General features: G+C 41.2%; 1 protein-coding gene across 1 annotated transcript; it reads left to right on the top strand.

Moving 5' to 3' along the window:
- Positions 1-3,647: 3,647 nt before the first annotated feature.
- On the top strand, positions 3,648-4,274 carry LOC103650186 (glutaredoxin-C1). The gene has a single exon (XM_008675824.3). The coding sequence runs from the start codon at positions 3,744-3,746 to the stop codon at positions 4,053-4,055; it is 312 nt and encodes a 103-aa protein (XP_008674046.1). The 5' UTR covers positions 3,648-3,743; the 3' UTR covers positions 4,056-4,274.
- Positions 4,275-10,214: the final 5,940 nt, after the last annotated feature.

Genomic DNA, 10,214 nt, shown 5'->3' with positions numbered 1-10,214 from the left:
TGTTGATGACTTAAAGATGAAGTCTCCTTATTCAGCTTCATTCGTATGTTAGCCCTTCGAAGGTAAATCTTCTCGGCTTCGCCTCTGATTTGCTTCTTAGTTTGGACAAAGGTTAGCTTCATCACTATTTTGGGTAGCACCTAAAACAATGTTTTAGCATACAATGCAATACTTAAGGACCTTCGGCGATAGAGGCCCCCAATACTTGGCTACCATTAAATAGATGGTCATGGCCACAAAGATGAGCAAGTGCTCAACATGGAAAATAAAAGAAAAAATAAAATGCAAGGGCTCAAGGAAAAGGTATAAGCTTAGACATTTTGTCTTATCGCTCATGACGTAATAGAGTGTGTGATTAGATTTAAAATAGATGGACATACAATTAATAGGGGATTTTCATTAGACAACTTAGTCATCTAGTGCCGCTAGATGTTGGAATGAAATGCAGCACATAGGCCTAAGTGACACGTGAATAAGGAAGCAAAAAAGTTTATAAACACTTTGAAAATGCCTATTAGGGTCTAACATGATTCAATAAACTTTTTAGATTTAGCCCATTTGAAAAGAGATGAGAAAATGAACTTGGTGTAGTTTTTTAGAGTGCACTTGATCTGTTCGGTGAGGCACTAGATGTGTTTGTGAGGCACCAGACATGACACTTGATATGAGTGTAACTAGAGTTTAGTACACAATTTTGAACCAAATCACCATGGTGAGTAGTGTGCATTGTATGGGCGACACCGTATGCCTTTGGTGAGGCATTTATTCATCCACCAAACAAGGAACTCAAAGAAAATGTCAAGTATGCATCTTGGCACTACAAGACACCATACATATTTAGTGTGGCTCCATACACCACACTATACTAGGAACTCAAAGATCGTATAAAATTGCATAGTTTGGCCTACTACTCACAAGATGTGTCTGATGATTTATCCGATGCTCACATTAGATGTTTAACGGGGTTAACAACTAGATTATGACCATTGAAAACAACCACTGGTTGGCTTACCGACATGTACAAAGCATGACCTAGATGAGCACTGAACATGTTGATCATGATAGAGACTTGACACAAGAGTCTAACATGGGATGATGTGTGGTGGTCTTTGTACCAAACCAATTAAGGAGAGAGACACCATGGATGGAGGTGCGTGAAAAGAGGCGACCTGACTGCCTACTATATAAATTCAGTTCCAACTGATGAATCATCCTCGTATTTCGTGCTAGGAGGTACATGATCTAGCGCCACAAGATCCATTTCTTCCTAGAAAATGACAAGATTAACACCATCATAGCATAAGTATTAGGCATATTAGAACCTTGTTTTGGGCATATTAGAGCCTTGTTTGTTATCTCTAGAATCTAAGAAGGGAAACAAGCTAGTGAAGAGAAGAATTTTAGATTGCAAGCAGGCTCAAGCATTAGAATGTAGGGTAGAAAATGAGAAGACCTCTGCATTAAAGACCACATCTTGGGAGATATAGACACGTATAATAGATGGATTGAGACACTTGAAACTATTATGAATTGAACTATAGCCAAGGAAAGTACATTATTATGATTGGAACTGAATTTTATGATAATTGTATGGGCATAAATTTGGCCAACAAGCAAAACCAAAGCTAGGCGAGGATAAATACTTGGGTTGTTGATTTGTGAGGCATTCAAGGGGAGTGGAATATTAGAGGAACCAACTAGGAGCATGGTTAATAATGTAGAAAACAATGGTAAAAGCATCAGTTTTGAATTTAAGTGGCTTGGATATGTGTGGGCGGGAATGGAAAGCCCAAACCCAATTATGTCACTCTACTTGTGCATGGCTGAGCCATTTTGTTGGCGAGCTAGGTGTAGGAGACATGATTGGATATGTTGGCATGTGCAAATAAGAAATTGTGTTTATGATATTAGCCTCTAGTTAGTGTACATGGTGAATCAAATTAGTGTTCAACTAGAGATTGAAATTGTCAAAACATCTAAAAGATTAGAGATTTGTAGTTTTGGTCAAAGATCCATGTGAATTTACTGTAACTACCAATAAATGGCACATCATATTTATGTCTAATAATTAAGTTGGGGGTAGGACCCCAAACATCAGACAAGACAAACTCTAAAGGATAATGATACACACTATTATATTTATTATAAGCCAATTGATGATGTTTTGCCTTTTAACAAGCATCACCGACTGACTATTCATAGGACTCAACCAAACATGGATCCAACATATCGCTCATCTAGGACAAAGTCCTCATCATACATGTGCCAACAATTTAAAATAGTATATCCCCTCTTGTAGCATAGCTAGCACTTAGGCCTAGTATCAATGTTGTTTTTATTTGAGTTGTTTCCATGAGCCTGCTGTGATGGACACATCAAATTGTTGTTGAAGCCACGTCCTCGTGATCTGTATGTGACTACGAGAATCACCATGATTGTGTTCATACTGCTGCGCAATGACCACAACTTACCGAGTTCATGGAGAAACCCGAGTCACCGTCATAGAGAAGTGCATTCATTTGCTCATGCACAAGAAGTTGCTAGTACACCTCTCCCACTAGGAGTGACTCTAACTTAGTTGCTAGGACTATCACAATGGAGTTGACCTTCTCGTCAAGGCCGGAGAGAACAAATTAGATGAGTTCTTCATCTTTAATAGGCTTGCTGGTGAAAATGATCTCATTGACAAGCACTTTTGCTTTGGTCATATATTTTGTGATGGACTTGTTGTGTTTCTTCAAATTGGTTAGGGCAACTTGTGTTGATGAACCATGCCCTAGTTATAGAAACATTATTCTATCTATGGTTCTCCATGCTACCGTCATGGTAGCGTGTGTTGCACCTATGTCATGACATTTTTTTGCCATGCATGTGAGGAGAGATGCAAGTATTTATTGACATGTTCTATACCACTCTTTATTGACAGAGTTGACGATGATGACTTCCTTGTTATTGGGTTGTACTTTTATCGTGGCTTTGCGGCGGTGAGGTGGCCTTCTAGGTGTGCTCCTCGTACCACAGCAAGAACCTATGCCTTGCATAACCTATGGTTTGTATCGTTGAGCTTCTCGACAAATGATATGGTTGGGTAGAAAAAGTTTATGGAGAAGGAGATAACATTAAAGTTATTTGACTTCTTGAGCCTAATTAGCTACTCTGGATAGTATATAAAAAATCATAGGTGCTTTGAAATGTTACACCCTCTATAGAGCCAGTGTCTAGACTATTTCAGCTTGATTACAGCAGAGAATATTGTGGCAACTTGTTTCGGTGTTTCCAAATTATATATCTTATTCTAGTAGCTGTAATTATTACTACTATTTTGTTGCATGTTCTGCGGACGGTTCACCCAAATCGTATATCTGAGACTATGTACTCTCTGCATGACTACAATATCATCAGCTGATTATCTCTCTCCTCCTCGGTATCTCATCCTCTGTCTCGTGACTAGTCTCGAATAGGATAGGCTGAGTAAGATCCCTAAGCCTTATCAACATCCAGGGTCGACCCGTTTCAGTATCACAAGAATCTAGCTTTGGCAATTATCCAAAACCTTCCTGTCGGTTCGCTGCAAAAGCCCCTCTTGCCATCACATTTCCATGCCTATATAAAGTCGCCTCCCTGCACCCAGTCGTACTCGTACCTCTAAGCAAGCAAGCAGCAGGCAATTGCTAGCACTCGTACAAGAAGCAAACCCCGCAGAGATCTTAATTACTAGCTAGTCGCTTAATTCGATCCTTCACATGGAGCATGTGGCAAGGCTGGCATCGCAGCGTGCAGTGGTGATCTTCAGCACGAGCTCCTGCTGCATGTGTCACACTGTGACGCAGCTGTTCCGCGAGCTAGGGGTGAACACGATGGTGGTGGAGTTGGACAAGGACCCGCGGGGGAACGAGATGGAGAAAGGGCTGGCCAGGCTACTGGGCCGCAGTGCCGGCGTACCAGCAGTGTTCATCGGCGGCAGGCTCGTCGGCTCCACGGACAAGGTCATGTCGCTCCATCTCAGCGGCAACCTCGTCCCTCTGCTGCGCAATGCCGGGGCACTCTGGGTCTAATAGCTAGCTTGGATTCATTGTAGCGCCTTATGCTAGCTCTCTGTGCGAGTCAGCTGCTCGAGATCATCAGCTGACAATATATAAGTACATATAGTGCTATCGGCAAGGGGCTTCAGTATTTTGTAAGCGTACCTGATCAAAAAATGTGAGGAGAGTGTTAGTGTGTTACCCTCCCCGAAAAATGCATACTGTGTGACAGATGGAAGAGCTTCATTGTGACTGCTATTGCTGTATTTTGTCGCAGTTTATTTTCTCGTAGTGTGCCAAATGGAGATTGTTTCCTCCTAAAATTGCACTGCAGACGGAGAGGGACATACATGACACACATGCATGCTAGCGATTGAACTGGTTACCTTCCAACGGTTTCCCATCGGCATATCGGTACCAATATACATGGGCATGTATCCTAATACCTTATTCGGCTATTAACATTACACATGAATTGAATAAGATTGGAAAACAATAAGAAAAAGTTTGACTTGCTCGAGATTTAAACACATGCAATCACACTCAATCCATATGAATTGAGAGCTAACCAAACAAATTCTAAAAAGTATTTGAGCAAGTATGTCTAAAAAAGCATATAATACGTATCTTGGTGAAATAACATTAACATGGTTCTTTAAGTTAAAGATACGATTATGATCATACAATCCACAAAATAAATTGTCTCCAGAGTGGTTCTAATAGATAAGATATAATGTTTTAATATATTCGAATAGACTTTTTAAATGTATCTTGTGTTTGGTCAACCACAACATAAGCATCTATACTCACGGTGGCCCATGGCATAGGTAGGGTACACATGTGTCAACACTAGCGCCCGGTCACGTGTGCAAGGATCATGTGCTCGTGCCGTGTGTACGATTATATGTAATTTTGATTCTTTCAATTGCATCCCAATCACTAGAAGTAGCATATGTTAAACAAAATTCGCCGAAGATTAACACAAAATCACGTTTATAACTTCCGGGATGTATCCTTCAGTTTTGTACTAGTAAGTGCCCGTGCGTTTCGACGGCATCCAATCAGGACTATGTTAATCTTTCAATTATTCATACTTGCCACAAAAGTGCGACGCCATCCAATGAGACCTATGTTAATAATTCAATTATTCATACTTGCCACGAAAGTTAAAAATTAGTGTAAAACGTAGATATGAAATAACAAACATCAATATGATATGTAAAATCTGTGTGACAAACTATTACTATAACACTAATATTATATTGACAATATAAATATATAATATTATTATAAATATGTCAACTCAAATAAAATAAACTGATGTCGAACACACATTACAATATCATATATATTATTTCTAAAGAATCAACATAGAATTACATGAGCATATAATATTATGGTAATTTATGTATACGGATTACAATTCCAACTTTCTAAAGCTTGTGTGGTGCTTCAGGTGTCGGACGAAAGGGGGGTTGACATTAAGTTGCTCAAGCAAACCAGTTGTGGTATGCAATGGTGCCACTAGCAGAGAATCAACCTACTCGTCATTGATGAGGCACCGTCTCCCCACATTTACATCTGAGATGTATGAACACCAACCTGCAAGGAGCCAGGGACAAACGATTATAATCAGGTAAACCAGGTCATCAAAAGGGGACAAATGCAATAAGAGGAGAATGTGTCATACGGAAAATAATCATAAGTGAAACTTATTGTGGCACTGTTAAAAATAACACTATGTCAATAAGAAAGGATGCTAGTTGACCAAGCTGGGAGGTTGTATTGCTCATTGTTGAACACAACATTCTCATAGGAGTTAGAATTGTAGTTTGCAAGGAAAGCTGCACAACCTGATAGACACTACAAGAGCTACAGTCATTTTCGCCGGCCAAAAGCCACCGAAAATAAGGCCTTTACCGCCGAAAATAAGCTATTTTTGGCGGCTTTAGGCTTATTTTCGGCGGCTTCTGGCCGCCAGAAAAAATAGCCAAAAATAAGGACTTATTTTCGGCGGCCATGGTCTAGCCGCCGAAAACAGCTTATTTTCGGTGGCCACAAGCTAGCCGCCGAAAATAACAGGTAATTTTTGGCGGTCCTTTGACGGCCACCGAAAATAACAAGTGCCGAAAATAGTATTTATTATTTTCGGCGGCTAGGGAGGCCGCCGAAAATTAACAATTTCAGAGCAAAAAAATTGAAAAAAAATACAAAAAATAACAGTAAATTCATACAAAATTCATACAATAACAGAAAATTCATATTTGAGTCCACAACATAAAACTTGAGTCCATACAAACATAAAGTCCACAAATAGTCCATACAAACATAAAGTCCACAAATAGTCCATACAAACATAAAGTCCACAAATAGTCGATTACAACGCACAATGCGGCACAAAGCTTACTCCATCACATATCGGGGTCGTTGGAGTTGTGTCCACTACCTCCAGAAGCGAAAAACTCGTTGACGAAGTCGTGTAACGGGTTTGGATTCTAAAGAAAAAAGAAGACATTAATAACGGCATTGGTTACATGTATGACCACTATTCAAACAAATTGTTTCTCAAACTAACCTCTCCTGGAGTAGCTCCCTCCCCTGCATAAGCTCCTCCTGGTGCTGGTATGACCGGTGGTGGCGTGTTATGGCCCATGACCCCGGATCCCTACAAAATCAAGTTTAGTAAAGATTTGAAATTAGGTTGATACAAACGACAAGTCTTAACTAAATTGAAGCACCTGAGGTGGAGGTGGCGGAGTATGCAATCCCCACTGAGGCATCGACGATTGAAACTGAGGGAAAACAAATGGTTGCTGCTATGCCTGCTGTGGAAACCAAGACTGTTGCAAATATAATATGTTAGTTATAGAACCAATATCGATCGTGTTGAGAAGGAATAAGACACTCACGTTCATTGCTTGTTGGGCCTGTGCGTTGTAAGCAGCCATGTACTCTGATTGCTCTTTGAGGAATGCCATTTGTTGTTGCCGCAGCTCTTCACGAAACTATTCAGTTGTGGTCCACTCCGAATCCTTCGTACTTGTCCCCCTTTTCATTTAAGACAAGGTTGTTCAGCTGAGCATATATTTCTGCTGCGTTAAGACGTTTAGGCGGTCCTTTGGTGACCATAGTGTTCTTTATAAAGCTTTTCTTATCACTCCTAAAGGGGTGTTTCCTGGGCAACCAGCGTCGATGACAATCGAAGTAACTGATCTTTCCACCATAAGCAAGACGGAAGCAATCTGTATCTGAACCGCAATATGGACATGTCAATCTACCATGTGTACTCCAACCCGTAAAAATAGCATACGCCATGAAGTCATGCACCGACCACAAATACGCAACTCGAAGTTTGAATATCTGTTTTTTAAAAACATCGTATGCTTCAACACCTTTCCAAAGCTCCTTCAACTCTTCAATCAAGGGTTTTAACATGACATTGATGTTCTTTCCAGGATAGTCTGGGCCAGGAATGATTAAGCAAAGAAATATAAATTCATATTTCATACAAAGAGAAGGTGGAAGGTTGTATGGAATAACAAAGACGGGCCAACATGAGTATGATGATGCCATTTGACCAAAAGGTGTGAAGCCATCGGTCGTGAGGCCGATTCGAACATTCCTCGGATCAGCTGCAAAGTCGGGATCAAACGTGTCGAGAGCCTTCCATGCATTCCCATCTGAAGGGTGCACGATTAGGTCATCGTTATCACGGACACCTTCTTTGTGCCATCGCACGTGCATAGCGGTTTTTTAGATAGAAACATCCGTTTCACTCGAGGAGTTAGTGGCAAGTAGCGGAGCTGCTTATGTGCAACATCTGTCATCACCTTCTCACCCTCATCATTAACAACTTCCACAAATCTAAATTGTCCACATTTCAGACATTTTTTCTCGTCTGCATGCTCCTTCATGAAAAGCATACAATTATTTTTGCACACATCAATCTTCTCATAATCCATACCGAGACCTTTGATAATTGTCTTTGAATGGTACATGTCTTTAGGCAACTTATTGGGCTTTGGGAGCACATCTCCTAATAACTTTAAAATCTCATTGTAACAATTGTTCGAGAAAAAGTACTTGGACTTAATGGCCATGAGCCAAGTCACAAAAGCGAGTATACTCACATCTGTGTGTTCATGCAACGACTCTTCAGAGTCTTTTAGTAATTTGAAAAATCTGGAAACCTCTGTGTGGCAGGATTCTCGGAGCTTAGGTTTAATTCTGGACATAGTGAATCTAGCATCTCATGCATCGCATCATCGCCACCCCAATCATTGTTCTCCTCCTCTTCTACATTCCGGTTGGGTACTACCTCACCATGATGTTCCCACACCTCATATCCAGGCATAAATCCAAACTGACAAAGATCTAGACTAACTCTTTTCTTATTAAGAAATATACTGTTTTCGTGCCGCCTACAAGGGCATCTGACAGTGCCGGTTAAGGACAAGGAGAATACGTGGTCCACAAAATCTTTGGTTTTGGCTACCCAATCATCAGAATGACGTCCATTTCTATTCTAGCCTTTGTACATCCATTCACGATCGTCGGCCATGCCTGAGACTGTTAAACCAAACATATCATGAAAACATTATTCAACTTCGTTAAGGGTTTAGGTCCTATATGTATAGGCAAGGATAGGTTCTAAACCCACAGCAAGCTAGCAGGACCAAAAAAATTCGGCAGCATAACCTCGCTGCCACTAAACAATATATTACGTATATATAAAACATAAAATGATACACTATTAATCAAATCAAACTATCTACCACATATCATAATAATGAAACAATTCTACGTACTAATATAATTTACTTGTAAAACTAATAATATAATATTAATATGAAATTAATGCCACAAATACAATACGCCACTAATACCTAAACCACATATACCACTAATATATTAATGAAAACAAATTAAACCATAAAACTAATCAAACACACAAATCAAACAAACATAATTACAAATATATACTAATCATACACAGAAATGGAACAAACATAATTACAAATATGTACTAATCACACACATAAATCAAACATATATATATATATATATATACAAATATGCACCGCCGAAAATACGAAATAAAATACGAAAAAATAACCTATTGATGGCGACGAGCTTGGCGACGGGGTGGAGTGGTGGTAGGAGTAGAGCTTCGCGCCGGCGGCGGCGGACGACGGTGACGACGGCGAGCGGCGTCGGACGGCCGGGATGGACAAGGCGCAACGGGCCAGCGGCGCTGCGGCGGCCACGCGGGCAGGGGCAGGGGCAGGCCGGCGCGCTAGCTGCGGCGGCCGAGCGCAGGGGATGGGGCGCGCTGGGGGCGGGCGCGTGGTGGCGGGCACGCACGAGCAAGAGGGCGGGCGCGGCCGTCGGCGTCAGAGAGGAGCGAGAGCGAGAGCGGCGGCGGGCCGGGCGGGGGGCGCTGGGAGCGGCCGCGCGCTGGGAGCAGGGCGTGCTGGCGGCGGGCGCGCTCTCGAGCAGGGGAGGGCGACCACGGCCGGCAGTGGCGGAGGAGTCGCGAGAGCGGCGGGCGGCGGTGCGGGAGCGAGACAGAGAGCGACGATCGTGAGGTGAGAAAGAGAGAGAAGAGAGAAAGAGTCAGGAGCCGTTATTATAGCTTTATTTTTGGCGGCTTGGGCTCTGGCCACCGAAAATAATCTTATTTTCGGCGGCTCGTAGGTGCCGCCGAAAATAATGACTTATTTTCGGCGGCTAGATCCCTGCCGCCGAAAATAAAACTGGCCGCCGAAAATGCCTGTAGCTGTTGTTGTGGGAGAATTGTTGTAACTGTTCTTGTAGATGCACATATAATTCTGATGCTCCACGTATATCTCCTGAAAGGTAATATATTTAGACATGAAAATACAGAAACAAATAAATAATATAGTTTGATCACTTTTTCCATACGACTTTCTACAAGCGTGTGTAATCACAAAAAACAGAGCCAAATGTATTTTTTCATTTTTAAACACAGAACTTGATTATATTTTTTACATAATATACAGACATAAAACAATCACTTGATCAACTACAATACACCATTTATATCATGTCGAAAAAAATAAAATGGAATTGAGTTTGATGAACCATCGCACACACTGGCTTGGAAGTCAAAAAGAATAAGGTAAAATTTAATCATCACGACAACATGATATAAATAGTGCTCATCAAAAA

This window comes from Zea mays, chromosome 3, assembly GCF_902167145.1.
Source record: "Zea mays cultivar B73 chromosome 3, Zm-B73-REFERENCE-NAM-5.0, whole genome shotgun sequence".
In the NCBI taxonomy this organism is placed as follows: Eukaryota; Viridiplantae; Streptophyta; class Magnoliopsida; order Poales; family Poaceae; genus Zea; species Zea mays.
Note: the sequence above shows the minus strand (reverse complement) of the source record. Positions and strands in the feature narration are given on the sequence as shown.